Source organism: Coregonus clupeaformis, chromosome 23, assembly GCF_020615455.1.
Source record: "Coregonus clupeaformis isolate EN_2021a chromosome 23, ASM2061545v1, whole genome shotgun sequence".
Lineage (NCBI taxonomy): Eukaryota > Metazoa > Chordata > Actinopteri > Salmoniformes > Salmonidae > Coregonus > Coregonus clupeaformis.
Window position 1 is genome coordinate 43,780,585 of NC_059214.1, and position 24,536 is coordinate 43,805,120.

The 24,536-nt window shown below is 45.1% G+C and overlaps 2 protein-coding genes across 4 annotated transcripts in view; one reads left to right on the plus strand and one right to left on the minus strand.

Annotated features, from left to right (window-relative positions):
• Positions 1-107: 107 nt before the first annotated feature.
• cmss1 (cms1 ribosomal small subunit homolog) overlaps positions 108-24,536 on the minus strand; it is a 61,385-nt gene continuing 36,956 nt past the window's right edge. The window contains exons 1-10 of one of the 2 annotated variants that reach the window (XM_041843853.2): positions 4,023-4,092; positions 3,765-3,916; positions 3,586-3,663; positions 3,333-3,471; positions 1,719-1,778; positions 1,286-1,388; positions 1,103-1,163; positions 908-995; positions 677-765; positions 108-532 (exon numbers count right to left, since the gene is read on the minus strand). In XM_041843853.2, coding sequence (XP_041699787.1) covers positions 449-532; positions 677-765; positions 908-995; positions 1,103-1,163; positions 1,286-1,388; positions 1,719-1,778; positions 3,333-3,471; positions 3,586-3,663; positions 3,765-3,916; positions 4,023-4,077 — 909 coding nt within the window. In that variant the 5' untranslated portion in view covers positions 4,078-4,092 and the 3' untranslated portion in view covers positions 108-448. Of the gene's footprint in view, positions 533-676; positions 766-907; positions 996-1,102; positions 1,164-1,285; positions 1,389-1,718; positions 1,779-3,332; positions 3,472-3,585; positions 3,664-3,764; positions 3,917-4,022; positions 4,093-24,536 lie in introns of those variants that run through there. The other variant, XM_041843854.2, reaches the window with a different exon arrangement.
• LOC121536520 (filamin A-interacting protein 1-like) overlaps positions 14,708-24,536 on the plus strand; it is a 42,852-nt gene continuing 33,023 nt past the window's right edge. For both annotated transcript variants that reach the window (XM_041843851.2, XM_041843852.1), the window contains exon 1: positions 14,708-14,953. The gene's annotated coding sequence lies outside the window, so the exon portion shown is untranslated. The remainder of the gene's footprint in view (positions 14,954-24,536) is intronic.

Genomic DNA, 24,536 nt, shown 5'->3' on the forward strand with positions numbered 1-24,536 from the left:
GTTATGATAAACCAGACTTCCTACTGGGCGAAACAACTCATGACATCTCAGGCTCAGTGGGAGGGGCTTCCCGCTAGTGTGGGTGAACAAACAGAGAGAGAGTCTGGTTCCATTCAGAATGTCTTTATTCAAACCATCACACGGTCGGGTGGTGTTGAACTACAACACTGTATAAACCATATCAGACATTTTACACGGTCACTTAAAATAGAACAAGAACAACACAGTGTCACATAGAGAGGGTAAAAACAGGATAGGGAAGATGGTTGAAATGTCCAGCAGTCTCACTGTCTGTTATGGAGACAGGATTGGTTTGAGGGGCCCTACTTAACTTTGTTGCGTGTGAAAGAGAGCATGATCAGAAGAGGTCCAGTTTGACTTGGTTGGGTGTGTGTTTGTGTCAGTCTAAGGCGTAGTATGACACTAGGTGTGTGTATGTGTATCTGTATCAGAACAGTCCCACTTTGACTTTTCCTTCCCTACAATCTTTCAAGATCCCCGTATCCAGCAGCTTCAGCAAGTCACCTTTGACCTGGAAGTGAAAAAGAGGGCTGTGTTATTAAGAAACCCCATATATAGTCTGTCTGGCAGAAAGCCCATGTAATACTAGTGTACTATTTCCGTGCTGTGTAAAGTATGACTGTTACTGGACCAGCAGGGGGCCTTGTAGTCTCACCTCAGGGACGTCCACCATCCTGCGAAGCTTCTGGTCCCTCCAGTTCCAGTCCAGAACCAGGAAGCGCAGCGGCGGAAGGGTCAGACCCTCTGGAAAAGGTCAGAGGTCAGATAGGGGTCAGATGGGGGTTAAATCCCTGAGGGGGAGTGAATTAGTGCACACCTCAGGTTGAAGGTTAGACGATCAGAACAAAGTCACAGTATATTAAGCCACACTAAGGACAAGCTGTACCTTTCTCTATGAGGGCGCTCAGTCTCCCTGGTGTCCCCACCCCGATGTGTGTCACCCCCTTCTGTAGGAGCTTCACCTGCTCCTCTACCTGGGGACAGAAAGAGTACAGTCACGCTTGGCTTTACTCACTCACAGAACGGCTCATCTGTCTCCATTAATATTCATAGGAATCTATTGTACAGTAAGGTCTGTTACCTTGATGTGCTTTGCAAACAGCTTCAGCACTTTGGCCTCTCCCTTGAAGGTGGTCAACTGTCTGGTGAAGAGGTAAAAACAAGGGAACATTATATTGAGCTGAGAAGTGCCATAAAGTATACACAATAAAAGGAAATAAAAGATGATAAATGGTAAACGAGGGAGATGTGTGTTGTTACTCACTTGATGAGCTCGATAACTCTTAGGGCGGAGCTACAGACGATTAGCATAACCACAGAACTCTTCTCTGTGTGCTGCTTCTGGACCTTAGCCCATTTGGGACAAACTGAGCGAAAAGAGAAAGGGAAAAACATATACAGTGATACAAGGGACGGATGTCAATAGTCTAAAGTGGCTTCCTCTCCTCATTTCCTCTACTAAAGCAGTGCAGATGAAGGAGAGGCGATTAGGAGGGGAAGCCAACACCAGACTGAGTTAATACCCAAGAACACATCTCGGAACATGACAGAAGACTTACAGCACATATGGGATAGCAGTCCTATTAGTGTAACATTGAGGTTAAAAAGGAGTAATGTATGGGTGAGAGGTATCTAATGTAAATGTAAAATGTTATGTATTTAGGTATGTAAGGTGTGATGGTTTGATTTGAACTCACTTTCTTTCAGGTAGGAGGAGAGGCTGTGTGTGAGGTCATTACTCGTCACAAAGCAGGAATCTGTGACCAATCAGAGAAGAAAGTCACATTAGGAAATTCTGAGAAAGTGAGTGAGTAAGAGAGAGAGACTAAAGGCGTCCGCATGCTTCAGTTCGGCTGGCACCTATCCGAACTCGGCTAGGCAAACCGAACGAGTGTGCTCGCATACTCCCTTAAAAGACCGCTTGAAAAACAAGACAAAAAGCGGCAATATTACTGTTTGTCCATTTTGAGACGCCGTAGCCAGTATACACTTCCTCAATAGTCAGAATGAATCTAAGATAATTCAAGAAATCTGTCACTCATTTTGACGTTTTTGCCGAGGAGATCGTAATCACACAATTCTACATCTAACTAAGATTTTCTTAATGAAAAAATGTGCATGAAAATGAGTCGTCTCTCGGTGAATGACAACAAATCCCTACTGTTGACCAATCACCGACGAAGGGGCGTAAACTTCGGATATCGACTTCGGCTTGCCTAAGAAAAAATGGTGTGCTTGAACAGACGAAAAAACCCTTAACGAAGTTGAAAATGAACAAAAAAACGTCACAAAATGTTATCAAAATATACTGTATGAAAGACCTCTTACGAAATATTTTGGCTGGGAAGCATGCAGACGCCTTTAGACAGACAGACTGATGGTCCTTAAACTCAGATACACCGGTAGGTTTGTCCAACGTTTACCTGCCGACAATACTTAGCACCTCTGAACAGTGTCGGCAGTCAATCTCTTTTGTGTTCACACAGCAAAGACCTTTGAAGTCGTCAGCCCTCAGCCTTGTTAAAATACTCCAAACCAGAAGGTGGCAGTAGCGTTTTTTACATTTACATTTTAGTCATTATGGTTATGGTCTAAATTCCAAGCTATCTGCGCTAATGTTGCCATTTTGTAGAAAGCCCTTGTTGATACTAGCCAGATGGCCACAGCTAGATACCTACCTAGCAATTTAATTCACTCTCCATAATCCCATACTGCGAATGCCAGCTCATAGCCAAATGTTCAGCTAGCTAGCTAACGTTAGCATATTCGCTAGCTAGCTAAGAACACTGCACGAATTCGGCAGCTAACACAGGCAGCTGTTTCATGGAAACTAGCTAACCAATTGTGATTTAATTATAATGTCAATACTAGCTACAGTGGTTAGCTAGCTTGGAGGAAGTATTTAGTGTTGTGTGCATTGCGTCTGTGCACTTACCTAGCTACTATTACATAGCCTACTGTATATTGCATATGAAGTGTGACTGGCTCATCCGTGGATGTACGGAGAAAATGCCCTCTTTTCTTCCTTTTTTGTTGTTGTTGGCTCCCCCACGTGGGGGTTCATGCTCTCTGATTGGCTCAAAGTCAAGTTGTTGGCCACTGACGAGCATTGCGATTCTACAAGTAGAATCGGTAGGTTCATCGCTACCGGGTCAGCACGGAGCAGGTACCGCTTTTGTTCTAGCAAGAGAAGGAACGGCCTCCCACTGTGATAAGTACCTATCGGCAGTGAGTACCGGTGTGTTTCATGTTTTAGACCTAACAGCAGACAGAAGTCAGGTGTGATAGTTGAAAGGTCAAAGGTGACTCACCCTGTAGTTTGAGCTCCTCCAGCTCGATGACGGAGCGCTTGTCTTTGAAGTGTTCTAGAACCAGGCTCTGCAGGTCACCTGGAGAGCCCGGTTTGGGTTCCGAGGTGGCGAGGACGTCTGTGATCGTCTTCTTCTTCTTCTGAATACTCACAAAGCCACAATTCCCACTTTATAACACCAATGCGACTGAATTTATGCACATTTTAACTGCAGTTCCTCTTTGGTACAGCAGGTGTCTCTTCAATGATCTTACCTTCCTCTTTTTCTTGGGCTTTTTTTCTCCCTCATCCTCTTTCTTCTCCTGAGCCATAAAACACTCAGTCTGTGATTTCTGTGTAGACAAATAGATTTGAGACAGAAGCAGTACACTTGTACACCAAACAAAACACATTGAAGTCAGAAGTGTGACGTTTACAACAAACGATTACATACCAGTGCAGTCTTCTTCTTCTTGGCCGGGACTGGTTTTTCTGTTACACTCTTCCTCTTCTTTCCTTTCTTCTCCTGTGGGGATGCTTGATCTGTGGGCTGTTTCTCCTCCTCTTTCTCTGGTTCTTCTCTCTCCTCCTCTCCCCCTGGGGCATCTGAAAGAGCACAAAGTGCAAGTTCTAGTTGGACTTTGCTCAACCTCACTGGACAGGCATAGTTACAAGGTGCATTGTCACCAAGATAAGTATACTTTATAGTCACCTTGGAAGCCAATGTTGTAACATACAGCCACACCAAATGCCTGGCTAGCTCTCATCCCCCCGTCCCATCACTCTCATACCCTCCCTCCCATCTCTCCCCCCTCGCCTCTTACCCTAATGCTGTGAAGTCATGCCCAGGCCCCATGGGAACGGCGCAGAGGAGAATGTCCGCTCGTAAATACCTCTGGTTTAATTTAAACAGGCAAACACCACGGTCCCACCTCTAAATCTGGACATTTCACAACACTGGCCCCACTGGCCACGAGCAGAGGAGGTGGAGGACAGTCAGGACACACTGTCTAGTGTCTAACCGTAGATCTAGAACGTAAAGAACAGACTGTCTGACATATTCCACAGGGTAGCATGTCATGAACCCATATTCACGTAGATGTTCATTCTATCTATTCCATATCTGTGGTTGTCTGGTCGAACCTCACACTTGCCCCAGAGAACATTCCCTCCCCTAAGCCTGCATTGGGACATGTCCTTAACAAAGCCATGTACAGTGCATTCGGAAAGTATTCAGACCCTGTCCCCTTTTCCACATTTTGTTACGTTACAGCCTTATTCTAAAATGGATTATATATATTTTATTCTCATCAATCTACACACAATAGTCACCTGTATTGTAGAGGGAGGAGTTATTATCACCTCCGCACCTTATAGGCTTATGAATCCATGGGAATTAGGACTTAACTATTGGTGTCCTATTGGTGGTATTTATGAGGGTCACATGAAGAGGGAATCAGGCGTTGGAGTCTTATAAACATATTATAAACTGAAACCCTTCAGCCTACACATTCAGTCTGGAAAAAAACTCTGCTCGGGTTAATCTCTTAAAATCCAGCCATGCCTCATGTCACCAGATCCCCAAAATGCCCTGGATACATTATCATTACAACCCTGGAAAGTATTCTGACCCCTTGACTTTTTCCACATTTTGTTACGTTTCAGCCTTATTCTAAAATTGATTAAATCTTTTTTTCCCCTCATCAATCTACACACAATACCCCATAATGACAAAGCAAAAACAGGTTTCAACTGTATTTGGGGAGTTTCTCCCATTCTTCTCTGCAGATCCTCTCAAGCTCTGTCAGGTTGAATGGGGAGCGTCGCTGCACAGCTTTTTTCAGGTCTCTCCAGAGATGTTCGATCGGGTTCAAGTCCGGGCTCTGGCTGGGCCACTCAAGGACATTCAGAGACTTGTCCCAAAGCAACTCCTGCGTTGTCTTGGCTGTGTGCTTAGGGTCGTTGTCCTGTTAGAAGGTGAACCTTCGCCCCAGTCTGAGGTCCTGAGCGCTCTGTAGCAGGTTTTCATCAGGATCTCTCTGTACTTTGCTCCAATCATCTTTCCCTTGATCCTGACTAGTCTCCCATTCCCTGCCTCTGAAAAACATCCCCACAGCATGATGCTGCCATCACCATGCCTCACCGTAGGGATGGTGCCAGGTTTCCTCCAGACATGACGCTTGGCAATCAGACCAAAGAGTTTAGTCTTGGTTTCATCAGACCAGAGAATCTTGTTTCTCATGGTCTGAGAGTCCTTTTGGTGCCTTTTGGCAAATTCCAAGTGGTCTGTCATGTGCCTTTTACTGAGGAGTGGCTTCCATCTTGCCACTCTACCATAAACGGCTGCATCGCAGTAGCGGCTCCTGATTGGCTGAGTAGGTGGGGCGGGGCCGAGTGCGGGTGGACTTTTACAAATTCAACAGACATGCATTGTATTAACCAGCCTGATAATAGCTCATTTCCAATTTGATTAATTTCTCTAAACTCTGAATAGAATAGGAATAGAGTTATAGCCCTATTCAGGCTGGTTATAGGCAGACTATCACATTCGACCTATATCGTACTAGACCATGTAGCCCATCTATCCTATTGAAAAAGGACTGAAGACAGAAACAGATCATTTGGTTCCATTTCAACATATTTATTACTGAAACCAAAGTGCTGTAACATACACTGCTCAAAAAAATAAAGGGAACACTAAAATAACATCCTAGATCTGAATGAATGAAATAATCTTATTAAATACTTTTTTCTTTACATAGTTGAATGTGCTGACAACAAAATCACACAAAAATTATCAATGGAAATCAAATTGATCAACCCATGGAGGTCTGGATTTGGAGTCACACTCAAAATTAAAGTGGAAAACCACACTACAGGCTGATCCAACTTTGATGTAATGTCCTTAAAACAAGTCAAAATGAGGCTCAGTAGTGTGTGTGGCCTCCACGTGCCTGTATGACCTCCCTACAACGCCTGGGCATGCTCCTGATGAGGTGGCGGATGGTCTCCTGAGGGATCTCCTCCCAGACCTGGACTAAAGCATCCGCCAACTCCTGGACAGTCTGTGGTGCAACGTGGCGTTGGTGGATGGAGCGAGACATGATGTCCCAGATGTGCTCAATTGGATTCAGGTCTAGGGAATGGGCGGGCCAGTCCATAGCATCAATGCCTTCCTCTTGCAGGAACTGCTGACACACTCCAGCCACATGAGGTCTAGCATTGTCTTGCATTAGGAGGAACCCAGGGCCAACCGCACCAGCATATGGTCTCACAAGGGGTCTGAGGATCTCATCTCGGTACCTAAGGGCAGTCAGGCTACCTCTGGCGAGCACATGGAGGGCTGTGCGGCCCCCCAAAGAAATGCCACCCCACACCATGACTGACCCACCGCCAAACCGGTCATGCTGGAGGATGTTGCAGGCAGCAGAACGTTCTCCACGGCGTCTCCAGACTCTGTCACCTCTGTCACATGTGCTCAGTGTGAACCTGCTTTCATCTGTGAAGAGCACAGGGCGCCAGTGGCGAATTTGCCAATCTTGGTGTTCTCTGGCAAATGCCAAACGTCCTGCACGGTGTTGGGCTGTAAGCACAACCCCCACCTGTGGACGTCGGGCCCTCATACCACCCTCATGGAGTCTGTTTCTGACCGTTTGAGCTGCTGGAGGTCATTTTGCAGGGCTCTGGCAGTGCTCCTCCTGCTCATCCTTGCACAAAGGCGGAGGTAGCGGTCCTGCTGCTGGGTTGTTGCCCTCCTACGGCCTCCTCCACGTCTCCTGATGTACTGGCCTGTCTCCTGGTAGCGCCTCCATGCTCTGGACACTACGCTGACAAACACAGCAAACCTTCTTGCCACAGCTCGCATTGATGTGCCATCCTGGATGAGCTGCACTACCTGAGCCACTTGTGTGGGTTGTAGACTCCGTCTCATGCTACCATTAGAGTGAAAGCACCGCCAGCATTCAAAAGTGACCAAAACATCAGCCAGGAAGCATAGGAACTGAGAAGTGGTCTGTGGTCACCACCTGCAGAACCACTCCTTTATTGGGGGTGTCTTGCTAATTGCCTATAATTTTCACCTGTTGTCTATTCCATTTGCACAAGAGCATGTGAAATGTATTGTCAATCAGTGTTGCTTCCTAAGTGGACAGTTTGATTTCACAGAAGTGTGATTGACTTGTGTTGTTTAAGTGTTCCCTTTATTTTTTTGAGCAGTGTATATAAATTAAATAAAATAGCCTAGTACACACACCAACACGTTTTAAATGTTCAAATCAAAACACTTTTGCACAGACAAATGTGGACAGCCGGGTGCATCGCAAATTCAGAACTGCTGGACAGCAACATAGTAAACTAAAGCACTGATCATTGGGAACGAGATCAGAATGACTGCTAAGGCTTCATCCATAAATTAAATAATTAAATAGGTAGCCTAGCCTACAAAACTAAAACAATCCATATGTTCAAATCAAAAGGCCTGATTAACATGACATCAAAAACGCAGCCACATCCCAAGTCCCCGTGCTGACACATTCTGAAATCAAAAGATGGTTTAGTATTTAGTTTAAAAGCTCTGACGAAGGCCAAGAGAACACACTTTTCAGTGAGAAAACAGAAACCCACTTTGGGTAAATATTTTGTTTAAAGACTTCCGTTTTCAAAGATGTAGCATACAATGCAATACTCATTATCATTTTAAGGAGAACACAATCTACTTAGCCTACATTTGAACCGCAGAATCTTCGGTACCTTCCCAATTAAGTAGCCTAGTTTTTTTGTTTGGCTGCTTGAAGAGAACTAAATCACTCGCAGCCCACCTCTTCCAATGCATTGTGGAACAGCTTCCTGGCTGATGTTTTGGTCACTTTTGAATGCTGGCGGTGCTTTCACTCTAGTGGTAGCATGAGACGGAGTCTACAACCCACACAAGTGGCTCAGGTAGTGCAGCTCATCCAGGATGGCACATCAATGGGAGCTGTGGCAAGAAGGTTTGCTGTGTCTGTCAACGTAGTGTCCAGAGCATGGAGGCGCTACCAGGAGACAGGCCAGTACATCAGGAGACGAGGAGGAGGCCGTAGGAGGGCAACAACCCAGCAGCAGGACTGCTACCTCCGCCTTTGTGCAAGGAGGAGCAGGAGGAGCACTGCCAGAGCCCTGCAAAATGACCTCCAGCAGGCCACAAATGTGCATGTGTCTGCTCAAACGGTCAGAAACAGACTCCATGAGGGTGGTATGAGGGCCCGACGTCCACAGGTGGGGGTTGTGTTTACAGCCCAACACCGTGCAGGACGTTTGGCATTTGCCAGAGAACACCAAGATTGGCAAATTCGCCACTGGCGCCCTGTGCTCTTCACAGATGAAAGCAGGTTCACACTGAGCACGTGACAGACGTGACAGAGTCTGGAGACGCCGTGGAGAACGTTCTGTTGCCTGCAACATCCTCCAGCATGACCGGTTTGGCGGTGGGTCAGTCATGGTGTGGGGTGGCATTTCTTTGGGGGGCCGCACAGCCCTCCATGTGCTCTCCAGAGGTAGCCTGACTGCCATTAGGTACCGAGATGAGATCCTCAGACCCCTTGTGAGACCATATGCTGGTGCGGTTGGCCCTGGGTTCCTCCTAATGCAAGACAATGCTAGACCTCATGTGGCTGGATTGTGTCAGCAGTTCCTGCAAGAGGAAGGCATTGATCCTAAGGACTGGCCCACCCGTTCCCCAGACCTGAATCCAATTGAGCACATCTGGGACATCATGTCTCGCTCCATCCACCAACGCCACGTTGCACCACAGACTGTCCAGGAGTTGGCGGATGCTTTAGTCCAGGTCTGGGAGGAGATCCCTCAGGAGAACATCCGCCACCTCATCAGGAGCATGCCCAGGCGTTGTAGGGAGGTCATACAGGCACGTGGAGGCCACACACACTACTGAGCCTCATTTTGACTTGTTTTAAGGACATTACATCAAAGTTGGATCAGCCTGTAGTGTGGTTTTCCATTTTAATTTTGAGGGTGACTCCAAATCCAGACCTCCATGGGTTGATAAATTTGATTTCCATTGATCATTTTTGTGTGATTTTGTTGTCAGCACATTCAACTATGTAAAGAAAAAAGTATTTAATAAGATTATTTAATTCATTCAGATCTAGGATGTGTTATTTTAGTGTTCCCTTTATTTTTTTGAGCAGTGTATTTTCACCCACCGTGGTGAAGGAGGCACGATAGCAACTCTTCAACCTCAGGATGTGGCTTGTCCCAGAGGGGCCTCACAGTGTTCTACAGGAACACCATTGAGAGCATACTGTCGGGCTGCATCACAGCGTGGTACGACAACTCCACCACCGCGGACCGCAAGGCACTACAAAGGATGGTACGCTTAGCCGAACGCACCACTGGGTGCACACTGCCTGCCCTACAGGACAGCTACAACACCAGGTGTCGCAGGAAGGCCAAGAAGATCATCAGGGACCCCAGCCACCCGAGTCACGGCCTGTTCTCCCCACTTCCATCACTAAGACGCGGGCAGTACAGGAGCATCATGGCAAAAACTGGAAGACTGAGCAAGAGCTTCTACCCCCAGACCATCAGGCTGCTGAATATCCACCACTAGGCAGCTACCTGCTCCTCCTGTCCCCACTAACAAATTGATTTTTGAGTGTCATTCCCCATTTAATTGCGCATCGGACCTTTTAATTGTGCATCTAGCGATGTTTCTGTACTGTTGCTGCTCATTTCATGGCAAAGTTTGCAAATAAAAAAAGAATAGATAGAAATTGTATACAATCAATCAATCAATTTTATTTTATATAGCCCTTCTTACATCAGCTAATATCTCGAAGTGCTGTACAGAAACCCAGCCTAAAACCCCAAACAGCTAGTAATGCAGGTGTAGAAGCACGGTGGCTAGGAAAAACTCCCTAGAAAGGCGAAAACCTAGGAAGAAACCTAGAGAGGAACCAGGCTATGAGGGGTGGCCAGTCCTCTTCTGGCTGTGCCGGGTGAAGATTATAACAGAACCATGCCAAGATGTTCAAAAATGTTCATAAGTGACAAGCATGGTCAAATAATAATCAGGAATAAATCTCAGTTGGCTTTTCATAGCCGATCATTAAGAGTTGAAAACAGCAGGTCTGGGACAGGTAGGGGTTCCATAACCGCAGGCAGAACAGTTGAAACTGGAATAGCAGCAAGGCCAGGCGGACTGGGGACAGCAAGGAGTCACCACGGCCGGTAGTCCCGACGTATGGTTCTAGGGCTCAGGTCTCTCAGTTGGCTTTTCAAGCCGATCATTAAGAGTTGAAAACAGCAGGTCTGGGACAGGTAGGGGTTTCGTAACCGCAGGCAGAACAGTTGAAACTGGAATAGCAGCAAGGCCAGGCGGACTGGGGACAGCAAGGTGTCATCATGCCCGGTAGTCCTGACGTATGGTCCTAGGGCTCAGGTTCTCAGAGAGAAAGAGAGAACGAGAGAATTAGAGAGAGCATACTTAAATTCACACAGGACACTGGATAAGACAGGAGAAGTACTCCAGGTATAACCAACTAACCCCAGCCCCCGACACATAAACTACTGCAGCATAAATACTGGAGGCTGAGACAGGAGCGGTCCGGAGACACTGTGGCCCCATCCGAAGAAACCCCGGACAGGGCCAAACAGGAAGGATATAACCCCACCCACTCTGCCAAAGCACAGCCCCCGCACCACTAGAGGGATATCCTCAACCACCAACTTACAATCCTGAGACAAGGCCGAGTATAGCCCACAGAGGTCTCCACCACAGCACAAACCAAGGGGGGGCGCCAACCCAGACAGGAAGATCACGTCAGTAACTCAACCCACTCAAGTGACGCACCCCTCCCAGGGACGGCATGAAAGAGCACCAGCAAGCCAGTGACTCAGCCCCTGCAACAGGGTTAGAGGCAGAGAACCCCAGTGGAGAGGGGAACCGGCCCGGCAGAGACAGCAAGGGCTGTTCGTTGCTCCAGAGCCTTTCCGTTCACCTTCACACTCCTGGGCCAGACTACACTCAATCATATGACCTACTGAAGAGATAAGTCTTCAGTAAAGACTTAAAGGTTGAGACCGAGTCTGCGTCTCTCACATGGGTAGGCAGACTGTTCCATAAAAATGGAGATCTATAGGAGAAAGCCCTGCCTCCCGCTGTTTGCTTAGAAATTCTAGGGACAATTAGGAGGCCTGCGTCTTGTGACCGTAGCGTACGTATTGGTATGTACGGCAGGACCAACTCGGAAAGATAGGTAGGAGCAAGCCCATGTAACGCTTTATAGGTTAACAGTAAAACCTTGAAATCAGCCCTTGCCTTAACAGGAAGCCAGTGTAGGGAAGCTAGCACTGGAGTAATATGATCAAATTTCTTGGTTCTAGTCAGGATTCTAGCAGCCGTATTTAGCACTAACTGAAGTTTATTTAGTGCTTTATCCGGTAGCCGGAAAATAGAGCATTGCAGTAGTCTAACCTAGAAGTAACAAATGCATGGATTAATTTTTCTGCATCATTTTTGGACAGAAAATTTCTGATTTTTGCAATGTTACGTAGATGGAAAAAAAGCTGTCCTTGAAACAGTCTTGATATGTTCGTCAAAAGAGAGATCAGGGTCAAGAGTAACGCCGAGGTCCTTCACAGTTTTATTTGAGACGACTTTACAACCATCAAGATGAATTGTCAGATTTAACAGAAGATCTCTTTGTTTCTTGGGACCTAGAACAAGCATCTCTGTTTTGTCCGAGTTTAAAAGTAAAAAAGTTTTCAGCCATCCACTTCCTTATGTCTGAAACACAGGCTTCTAGCGAGGGCAATTTTGGGGCTTCACCATGTTTCATTGAAATGTACAGCTGTGTGTCATCCGCATAGCAGTGAAAGTTAACATTATGTTTTCGAATAACATCCCCAAGAGGTAAAATATATAGTGAAAACAATAGTGGTCCTAAAACGGAACCTTGAGGAACACCGAAATGTACAGTTGATTTGTCGGAGGACAGACCATTCACAGAGACAAACTGATATCTTTCCGACAGGTAAGATCTAAACCAGGCCAGAACTTGTCCGTGTAGACCAATTTGGGTTTCCAGTCTCTCCAAAAGAATGTGGTGATCGATGGTGTCAAAGGCAGCACTAAGGTCTAGTAGCACGAGGACAGATGCAGAGCCTCGGTCTGACGCCATTAAAAGGTCATTTACCACCTTCACAAGTGCAGTCTCAGTGCTATGATGGGGTCTAAAACCAGACTGAAGCATTTCGTATACATTGTTTGTCTTCAGAAAGGCAGTGAGTTGCTGCGCAACAGCTTTTTCTAAAATTTTTGAGAGGAATGGAAGATTCGATATAGGCCGATAGTTTTTTATATTTTCCGGGTCAAGGTTTGGCTTTTTCAAGAGAGGCTTTATCACTGCCACTTTTAGTGAGTTTGGTACACATCCGGTGGATAGAGAGCTGTTTATTATGTTCAACATAGGAGGGCCAAGCACAGGAAGCAGCTCCTTCAGCAGTTTAGTAGGAATAGGATCCAGTATGCAGCTTGAAGGTTTAGAGGCCATGATTATTTTCATCATTGTGTCAAGAGATATAGTACTAAAACACTTAAGTGTCTCTCCCGATCCCAGGCCCTCGCAGAGCTGTGCAGATCCAGGACAGCTAAGCCCTGGAGGAATACGCAGATTCAAAGAGGAGTCCGTAATTTGCTTTCTAATGGTCATGATCTTTTCCTCAAAGAAGTTCATGAATTTATTACTGCTGAAGTGAAAGCCATCCTCTCTTGGGGAATGCTGCTTTTTAGTTAGCTTTGCAACAGTATCAAAAAGAAATTTTGGATTATTCTTATTTTCCTCGATTAAGTTGGAAAAGTAGGATGATCGAAAGCAGCAGTGAGGGCTCTTCGGTACTGCACGGTACTGTCTTTCCAAGCTAGTCGGAAGACTTCCAGTTTGGTGTGGCGCCATTTCCGTTCCAATTTCCTGGAAGCTTGCTTCAAAGCTCGGGTATTTTCTGTATACCAGGGAGCTAGTTTCTTATGACAAATGTTTTTCGTTTTTAGGGGTGCAACTGCATCTAGGGTATTGCGCAAGGTTAAATTGAGTTCCTCAGTTAAGTGGTTAACTGATTTTTGTCCTCTGACGTACTTGGGTAGGCAGAAGGAGTCTGGAAGGGCATCAAGGAATTTTTGTGTTGTCTGAGAATTTATAGCACGACTTTTGATGCTCCTTGGTTGGGGTCTGAGCAGATTATTTGTTGCGATTGCAAACGTAATAACTTCCTCATGATATACTTCTGCCAGGTAAGCCTACTTTGCAGTTAACATTTCATTGAGAAGGTTTTGGGGAAAGTATTTCTTTCAACCCACAAGACGGTTACCTCATCAACTGGCTACACACAGAGTGATAGACGTTTACATTTTAGTCATTTAGCAGACGCTCTTATCCAGAGCGACTTACAGCTAGTGAGTGCATACATTTTCATACTGGCCCCCCTGGCCCCCGGTGGGAATCGAAACCCACAACCCTGGCATTGCAAGCGCCATGCTCTACCAACTGAGCTACACGGGGCCACTACACAGACAGACAGGGGCAATATTGCTGAAAATGTATTGGCAGATATTGTGTTAGGTTTGGCTTTTTAAGCCAATAGTGGCTAACCAGGGGTGGGATCATGTAAACGTTCAGTTGATTAGATAGTAGCTGGGAGCTTGCTGTGCCTGATACTTGTGAGATTTGTTAATGACAGTTTGCGATGGAACACATGAAACATTCCATGTGCTTTCAGAATTGTTTGGTGAGCTACTCATGGGTGAGCTATGGTAGAGACCTCTGATTTAGAGTAATGCAGTAGTATATTTGCAGTAACACATGGGCGTCCACTGATCTTTTTAGTACACTCACAGGACACTTTGCAGGATGGTTGTGTCATGCTCTGAGTGTCCAGCATAGCTGACAATGACGTCCATTAGCCAGAGGTGCAGCTCAATATACCACAATGACAAACTGCACTCAACACACTGTCGACCAACTGCGGACCAACCGGAGAGTGTGTGAAGGTTATCAGCCATCTTATTTCTCCATCTTGGTCACCCTGTCTTTTCCTCCCTGCCACCATCTCTCCATCTCTCTCTCTATCCCTCCCTTCCCTATCTTGATCTGTCCCTCTTTTACTCCCTCCATCACTTTTCAGTCAGTCCATCTGTCCAGGGGAGAGATGGTGAGGGGTTTGTGGGTTTAGGCACTGGGGGTTGTAGCAGGAAAGAGGGTGGGTGTGTGTGTGCGCATGTTACATTTAATTATCGCCAACTCATTTCTGCATGGTAGGTCTGATCCTATCCACTCCTGCCTGGCCCCACCCCTTCACTCTATCCTTCTTTATAGTCATCTGTCAGGGCAATCGCTCCCTCTCTCCGTCCGTCCACCATCCCCTCTAAGGCCCCCTCCATCCCGTCTTTAAGGACCAAACCACTCACAATCTCGCCTTCTATCTGGACTTCTTTGAGGAAATGTGAGGACACAAAAGAGAGAGAAAAGAGAATAAAGGAGAAGAGAAACGGAGAGGAGAGCATAAAGGTGGGGAAAAAGGAGGAGGAGTACCGGACGGAGCAGCACAACCAAGTCCTGACAGAATCACCTGTCTGGTCCATCAGTCCTGCAGGTACATCTGTCTGTTAACTGGTCTGTCTGTCTGTCAGTCAGTCAGTCAACTGGTCTGTCAGTCAGTCAGTCAGTCAACTGGTCGGTCTGTCTGTCAGTCAGTCAGTCAACTGGTCTGTCTGTCAGTCAGTCAGTCAGTCAACTGGTCTGTCTGTCAGTCAGTCAGTCAGTCAACTGGTCTGTCTGTCAGTCAGTCAGTCAGTCAACTGGTCTGTCTGTCAGTCAGTCAGTCAGTCAACTGGTCTGTCTGTCAGTCAGTCAGTCAGTCAACTGGTCTGTCTGTCAGTCAGTCAGTCAACTGGTCTGTCTGTCAGTCAGTCAGTCAACTGGTCTGTCTGTCAGTCAGTCAGTCAGTCAACTGGTCTGTCTGTCAGTCAGTCAGTCAACTGGTCTGTCTGTCAGTCAGTCAGTCAACTGGTCTGTCTGTCAGTCAGTCAGTCAACTGGTCTGTCTGTCAGTCAGTCAGTCAACTGGTCTGTCTGTCAGTCAGTCAGTCAACTGGTCTGTCTGTCTGTCAGTCAGTCAGTCAACTGGTCTGTCTGTCTGTCAGTCAGTCAACTGGTCTGTCTGTCTGTCAGTCAGTCTGTCAACCGGTCTGTCTGTCTGTCTGTTAACCTGGGTTAACTGGTCTGTTTGTCTGTCGGTCGGTCTACTGGTCTGGCTGTGTGAACACTTGCTTTGTAGACAGAGTTTCTCTCTTAGAAATAGAACCTCCTTCTAGTTCTGTGGTTGCTCTGGGCTGGTTTGGATGAGCCAGTTTTAGCTGCTGTTTTATTCTCAGTTTGACTGACTTCATACTTCTGAGACAGTCTAGATGTGTGAGGGTCTGAGTGTGTGACTGACTGTGTGAAACTGAAATAATGCCCATTCTTCTGTACAGTCGGGTGCTGACTCACCAAACACCAGTCCCTGGTTGACTTTATCAACAACCCAGACTATTTGTGCGCCAAGGGAATGTAGGATAAATGATGAGCCAAGAACTGTATGACTAATGAGTGCTGAGAGACAGATGGGGGGCTTAAACCTAAACTTTAATCGCTTTAAACCACAAAGACCACCCTGACAACCTGTCAAGTGTCTGACTGATTTTAGGATTATGAGGAGGTCATGTTTACCTTAACAAACCAAACACTAAAACAGTGGGGGTCTAATTATTCAAATAACATGTCATTTTTTCTGATATCCGGATAGTCAAAATTTGGGGGAAGACGTCCACTCTGCTTGCTTGCATCAGTGACCACAGGGGCCGGTGAGTTTGACACAGGGGCTGGTGAGTTTGACACAGGGGCCGGTGAGTTTGACACAGGAGGGAGAGAGAGAGAGAGTAGCCATACAGACTCACATTAGTAAGACAAAATGTGTAGATGCCATAGGTTATCTATCATTCCATCTGGTAGTGCCTGTCTTGACAGCATCAAATCGATGTAAAAAAGCTAGCTAAGATAGCCCGCTATGTTAGCCAGCTAGCTAGCTCGCTACCTAGGCTCAAATGATGGCTATTTTGCTGCCTTCCCGTCCTTGTCTACAACAACTCCATTCAGATGAAACAGCCTACCTGATGGTTGCTCGTATTTGTAGCCTACTCCTCATTTAACTAACTTAATTCTGTAATTTTAATTCCATTTTGCATTGATTAAAGATCTCCCATGTTGCTGGCTACACATGGAGCCACTGACTGTAGACAGTGCCACGACAATAACAATAAACGCGTGAAACCCGTGTAGGCTACTACCGTATGTCTTTTTATGGGGCGCACGTCATAAACACTACATTCAAAAGTTTGTTGTTTTATTGAATTAAGAATGTCCAAATGTCATGTGTGCAAATGTCACATAATTGTATTTAATTCAATCAAAGCCTTTTCATTGTTAAAATAGGCCTATGATCCCCAAAATGTATTATGAATGCTCTTGCAAATATTTGAATACTAATGTCCGTTCGAATATTTGAATCTTCGAATAACCGTGACCATCTCTAGGTGTGTGTCTGTATGTGTGTTTGCATGTTTTAATGTGTGCGTGTGTGAATGTGTGTGTGTAGTATGTTCAGTAGGGTAACTGAGGGCCTCGGGTGCAAAGGATACATTTTCCCCCCCATGGAACAGCGGAGGGATCAAATTTCCCTCCAGAATATCTGGCGGTGACTCTAGGAAAAGATCTCTATTAATACAACATTCTAATGCTAGAACACACTATGCTAATGCTAGCACAAAACCCCCTCAGAGCAGCTGGACTGCTAAAGCTAATCAGATTTAAAGCCACTAGCGAGGATGCTATCAATGATCAAATTACATTTACGTCATTTAGCAGACGCTCTTATCCAGACATTTTTTAAAATATTGTTTTTTTTTTGGGGGGGTGGGGTAAGGGGGGGTTAGAATAATTACTTTATCCTATCCCAGGTGTTCCTTAAAGAGGTGGAATACATGCAGTACACACTATAGCTACACAACTACTGTAGCCTAGTATGTAAATATGCTAATAAAGATCAAAATATAGCCTAGGTGTACATAACAGCTCACAAAAAGACCAACATTGCCATAAAAAGCAAACCTGTTTCTTCAGACTATTGCTTCGGAGGCCTTTTGTGCCCCACCAAGGGAGAAACAAGCTAGGGGAAACACTGCTAGGCTATGTGTACAGTTGAAGTCGGAAGTTTACATACACCTTAGCCAAATACATTTAAACTCAGTTTTTCACAATTCCTGACATTTAATCCTAATAAAAATTCCCTGTCTTAGGTCAGTTAGGATCACCACTTTATTTTAAGGATGTGAAATGTCAGAATAATAGTAGAGGGAATGATTTATTTCAGCTTTTATTTCTTTCATCACATTCCCAGTGGGTCAGAAGTTTACATACACTCAATTAGTATTTGGTAGCATTGCTTTTAAATTGTTTAACTTGGGTCAAACGTTTCGGGTAGCCTTCCACAAGCTTCCCACAATAAATTGGGTGAATTTTGGCCCATTCCTCCTTACAGAGCTGGTGTAACTGAGTCAGGTTTGTAGGCCTCCTTGCTCGCACATGCCTATTCAGTTCTTCCCTCAAATTTTCTATAGGATTGAGGTCAGGGCTTTGTGATGGCCACTCCAATACCTTGACTTTGTTGTCCTTAAGCCATTTTGCCACAACTTTGGAAGTATGCTTGGGGTCATTGTCCATTTGGAAGACCCATTTGCGACCAAGCTTTAACTTCCTGACTGATGTCTTGAGATGTTGCTTCAATATATCCACATAATTTTCCTTCCTCATTATGCCATCTATTTTGTGAAGTGCACCAGTCCCTCCTGCAGCAAAGCACCCCCACAGCATGATGCTGCCACCCCCGTGCTTCACAGTTGGGATGGTGTTCTGCGGCTTGCAAGCAGCCTCCTTTTTCCTCCAAACATAACGATGGTCCTTATGGCCAAACAGTTCTATTTTTGTTTCATCAGACCAGAGGACATTTCTCCAAAAAGTACGATCTTTGTCCCCATGTGCAGTTGCAAACCGTAGTCTGGCTTTTTTATGGCGGTTTTGGAGCAGTGGCTTCTTCCTTGCTGAGCGGCCTTTTTCAGGTTACGTCGATATAGGACTAGTTTTACTGTGGATATAGATACTTTTGTACCTGTTTCCTCCAGCATCTTCACAAGGTCCTTTGCTGTTGTTCTGGGATTGATTTGCACTTTTCGCTCCAAAGTACGTTCATCTCTAGGAGACAGAACGCATCTCCTTCCTGAGTGGTATGACGGCTGCGTGGTCCCATGGTGTTTATACTTGCGTACTATTGTTTGTACAGATGAACGTGGTACCTTCAGGCGTTTGGAAATTGCTCCCAAGGATGAACCAGACTTGTGGAGTTCTTGGCTGATTTCTTTTCATTTTCCCATGATGTCAAGCAAAGAGGCACTGAGTTTGAAGGTAGGCCTTGAAATACATCCACAGGTACACCTCCAATTGAGTCGAATGATGTCAATTTGCCTATCAGAAGCTTCTAAAGCTATGACATCATTTTCTGGAATTTTCCAAGCTGTTTAAAGGCACAGTCAACTTACTGACCCACTGGAATTGTGATACAGTGAATTATAAGTGAAATAATCTGTCTGTAAACAATTGTTGGAAAAATTACTGCAGTGGTTGAAAGAAATTTGTGCAGTGGTTGAAAAACAAGTTTTAATGACCAACCTAAGTGTATGTAAACTTCCGACTTCAACTGTATGTATGCCTGTGTTCTCGCCAAAAGTACTGATGGGCATTGGGCACATTAAATCTCTCATTTACACAGAGTGACGTGTGAACAGTAAAAATACCCCCAATGATGCATCACACAGAGGTCGCTCCTAAAAGTCACTGCCATTTTGGGACCAACGACTTTCACACATCTGGGCCCGTCCCGCTACACACACACACACCGCACGGACGCGCACACACTTCTAGGCCAGTCCTACCAAACACACACAGGTCGGTCCAGGCTGGAAAGGTGAAAAGGTCAGAGGGGGGTGATAATTGGCTGACACATTCCCATCCCTCTCCGTCATGTCATGTTGCTTATTGGGACACAGGGGGGCTTAGAGCCCTAAAGAACCTCATAACACAAGATTAGAGGGTCTATTTTACACCCAGGACCACATTCTGACCCCAACAACGAGAGAGAGAGAGAGAGAGAGAGAGAGAGAGAGAGAGAGAGAGAGAGAGAGAGAGAGAGAGAGAGAGAGAGAGAGAGAGAGAGAGAGAGAGAGAGAGAGAGAGAGAGAGAGAGAGAGAGAGAGAGAGAGAGAGAGAGAGAGAGAGAGAGAGAGAGAGAGAGAGAGAGAGAGAGAGAGAGAGAGAGAGAGGAGAGAGAGAGAGAGAGAGAGAGAGAGAGAGAGAGAGAGAGAGATGATGTGAAGGAGAACATGAGAAAAATAATGGGAGAGCAGAGTTAGTGGACGGGGAAGAGAGACACACACACATTGCCCAAGTTCATTCCAGACAATATCCTACACAGAGTTGAGGGGTAGGGAAAATTACCCACAACATTTACATTTTAGTCATTTAGCATATGCTCTTATCCAGTGCATACATTTTCATACTTTTTTCATACTGGTCCCCCGTGGGAGCCCTGGCGTTGCAAGAGCCATTCTCTACCAACTGTGCCACACGGGACCACATTAAAGCCCTCATTGCCCTAACCCCTGATCCTTCCTGGTCAGACCAGATGGTTAGAGGCTGATCTTGTCACAGAAAAGGCTAACAGGTGAATGAGTTCACAGGAGGGAGAGACAGGGATCAATTGAGATGTCTGGTTTAAATGGGAATCAATAAAGTTGATTTGTTTAGGAGATGATCAATAGATTGGTTTCAGCTGATTTCTGCCTCAGACAGGCACCATGTTATTCACTGACACACCACTGACACTGTCTCTGAAGTCCAACATACCCTATTGATGTTGTGAAGTCATGATCAAATCATGGACTGGTTTTGAGTAAAAACCAGGCGGACTCTTGAAAATACACACACACGCATGCACCAAAAACACGTGCGCACACACACACACACACACACACATACACCAAAAACACGCGCACGCACACACCAAAAACACACGCACACCAAAAACACATGCGCACACACACACCAAAAATGCGCGCGCACGCACACACACCAAAAACACGCGCACACACACACCAAAAACACGTGCACACACACACACTCCCTGGGTGATTATCCCTGCAGGGCAGATAGGCCTAAGTGCCCTGAGTAAAGCTCTTAAATCACTAACAGGGCTAACTATTAGTCTGATTAAAGATACCACTCAGCCCTGCAGGATAGCATCAACCCCTGTGTGTGTGCGCAATTTCAACACGATTAATCTCACTTGCGATAGTGTATGCGTAACTTCCACATCCATTAGTAGTGGACGAGGTGAGTAACCTCCTAATACAATATAAATCAACCTAAGCACCTGCAAAAGAGGTGTATAAAGCCTAACTCATCAACACAATTCCTTTTAAAGCCTCTTTCTGTCTTCCACTCTCCTGGCTAGACTACATGTCCACACAGCTGCCAGGTAAACTGGCTACCGGTATGTCAGTAGCTTAGCTAAGTCCAGGGATGGTTATGAAGGCTACAGTACCACTGAGCACTATGATATCACCTCAGGCCCATTTTGACCAGACTACATTTCTCATCTCTTTTTTCATCATGTTTTATGTTCACTTTGACCTTTCAGGTCAGCAAAACAACATGTTTCCGTGTTTCCGAAATTCTAGCAGACCTTTTAATCAATTTGAAGTGGTTAAAAATCTATACTTCATCCCAGGTCAAGTAGAACTGGCCTATTTTGCAGTCCAGATGATATATTGATGACACTGAGGCCTGTTCTTTCTTCCTCCTTAAGACACTATTGAACATCCGTTATTGTTAAATCAATAGTGAATTTAGCCTCCTACAGGTACAAAGTAAACAACCATTTTAAGTGTGTCAGTGAAAGATGTCTGAGATTGAGGAAACGTGTTGAGAGATTTTCAGCTCATATGAGGTCAAGAGACATTTTCCTCCCCATTTGAAAAGGGGTAAAACATTTGTTGACTATATTGATGTAGTTTAAAGGGTAGCAATCCATTTTAATGGGGCGTTAGGAATTGACACAAGTTCAGGAAAGAGGGGCACAGGTTTTAGACTGTGAAATGGATCAACCACTAGCCTACGCTCTATTTAGAACAGTGGATGATAAGAGTTCCCTATTCACTAGTGTAGTCACAGCAGACTTAGGCAAAATGCTGCCCCCTATTGGATTGACCAACACATCAGCTCTCACCTGCAACTCAGAGAGATAGTAATGACCTGGAGCAAGCACTTTAATTCAGGCAAGTGTCAAAACACCCCAATGATTCATACTGAATAAGAAACACCCCAATGACACAATGAGTAACGATAACTTGCCTATATACACGGGGTACCAGTACTGCACATCGACTGTGATGGTACACCATGTATATAGTTATCGTTACTCATTGTGTATTTTTCCTCATGTTATTATTTTTCTATAGTTTCTCTTTTTTTCTCTCTGCATTGTTGGGAAGGGCCCGTCAGTCAGCATTTCACTGTTAGTCTACCACACCTGTTGATTACGAAAGCATTTGACAAATACATTTGATTTACTTGTATTTTTTAAGTAAGACATATCGGCAGTTATACAACACACACACACTTAAGTGCACAAAGTGTGTGTGTGTGTGTGTGTGTGTGTGTGTGTGTGTGTACCGTCATTACCCAGCTGGTTCTTTTGCCCTCTCTCGTGATGTAACATCCAGGATAGTTAGCCTTGGGTTTTCACAACGCAGAGGTACAGAGTCATATAACCATTGACCTGTGATGTCAGAGCGGTTGCATGTGATATCTATGTGTCTATGAGGGCCAAAGCGCATCTCTGAGCTCTCTCTTTCCCCCTGACAGATAGTGTGTCTGATGTTTAAGATCACTCCATCCTCTCTCTATCAATCATCTCTGTAGCACTCTGATGCAATGCCAGAAGAATATACAATCTGATAGCTGTGGATGGACGGCAAACGTGTGTGAGTGAATGTGATTTGCGCAAACTGCAAATCTGACTCTACCTTGCAAGCAGACTGTATCCATCTCACAGACATACACAAATCTGTCTCACATGTGAGCTTGCAAACAACACACACACACACACACACACACACACACACACAAAGACACACACACCAGTGGACTTTCACATGCTTCCCCTATCCAGAGATTGTACTAAGCTCAGTCAGTCTTTATTTTGCAGGAGAGGACTCAAACCCCATCTTATATCCTCGGTCCAAAATGTAAACCACATTTCATTACATCACAATGACCTTCAAATGGACTCTGCTTTTCTTTCCACACTAGAGTCCATGTTCCAGTGTTATGGTTGACAGGCTTATATACTGTATTTCTACAGTCTGAAAGAGTGGTTTTAGGTCTGTTTAAAGCCAAGAGACTACACCCAGCCAAGAAAATAACCACTAAAATTGTAAAAAGATTTGACCCACTGAGAGGGCAGTTTTGCCAAAATAATAACAATAAATAACGCACATTAAGCTGACAGGAAGTTTCATCTGCATCAGTCATATGAGTATGTGAGAGCGTAGCACTAGCCATACATGTGTGGAACACCAGAGGTCAGTGGTTGGAACGCTCTGAAGACAAGAAACAGAGACAAACCCCACAAAGAAAGAACTGTTTCATAAGCGGTAAAAAGCCTATAGAATGTCTAACCACTGTAGCAAATTATCATCTAGCAGTATGAGACTAGTAAAACCTACACTTTGTGGGCTCCCGAGTGGCGCAGTGGTCTAAGGCACTGCATCTCAGACCCCCTGGTTCGATTCCAGGCTGTATCACAACCGGCCGTGATTGGGAGTCCCATAGGGCGGCGCACAATTGGCCCAGCGCGTCGTCATTGTAAATAAGAATTTGTTCTTAACTGACTTGCCTAGTTAAATAAAGGTAAAATAAATAAAAACACAGCAAACCTCTTGTGCATTTAATTCCCATGAATTGTGATTTTCTCTCGTACTGTTTCAAAAAGGTAGAAGGAGGTTCACAACATTCACCATAGACAATTCCTGGACTGTATCCCAATAGCTCCCTTCCTCATCACCTTTCCTTCATGCACACTGATTTGAAAGAATTGGACAGGTGAGGGGGATATGGTGGAGTAGAGCTATCAGTGGCTATGAAGGGAGGGGGGCGAGGTTGGCCAACCGAAATATTGAACACTTTCTGACAGCAGCTCAAAAACAAACGCATCAGAAGATGGATGGGAAGTGAAGGGGATGTTAAAAAAGGTTTTAAATTATCTGGTGGGCGTGTCATTAGACGTAAACAGCTATCACAGTTGCAAACCCAATGCTTAATGTTAAATATTTGGAAAAACTTTATTGCTCATGAACAGGATATTGTAAAACTTAATATCTTTGAAAACTGCCTCACCCCAAGACTCCATAAAACCTTACTTCTCTGAGGGCCGCTGAATACTAACTTGTCAGCTAACATGAGTGAACATAGCTTTAGTAATTCAAGGACTGAAGTCAAGGCATAGACCCAACCTGAGACTCCCCTGGATCCGAATGATTAACCACATCAATAGGCATAAACAGCTCCCCTACTAATCAACATATGACTCCATAAGGGTCAATAGGGTTCAGCTAATTCCTTTGCTGTGTTTTCCCATCAGAGCTGACTCAGTAGGCCACAGTGTGTAAAGCAGTGCTGAGCTTTAAGGCTTTGATCTCTGTGGTAATGGTTGGCTGTCTGAAACGTAACTCGGACTCATGTCACTAATATAAGTGTTTTACGATCAGTAGAAAACCTTAAGATAACAAGTTCTTGGCGTCAGTTGTAACAAGTTCTGATGTAATCTATATTGTGCTAGGTCTATGGCACAGAAACTATGCCTAATTTGAAGTTGATTCCAACAATGTCATGTAAACAAGCCATGCAGGATGATGTTTACTAAACAAGCAAGAATAATGGTAGAGTTGGGAGAGTCATTATTTTCCCTTTGTTGTGTTGGTTGTGGATAATAGAGCTCCTGGAACAAAGCCTGTTGGGTTCTAGAAATTC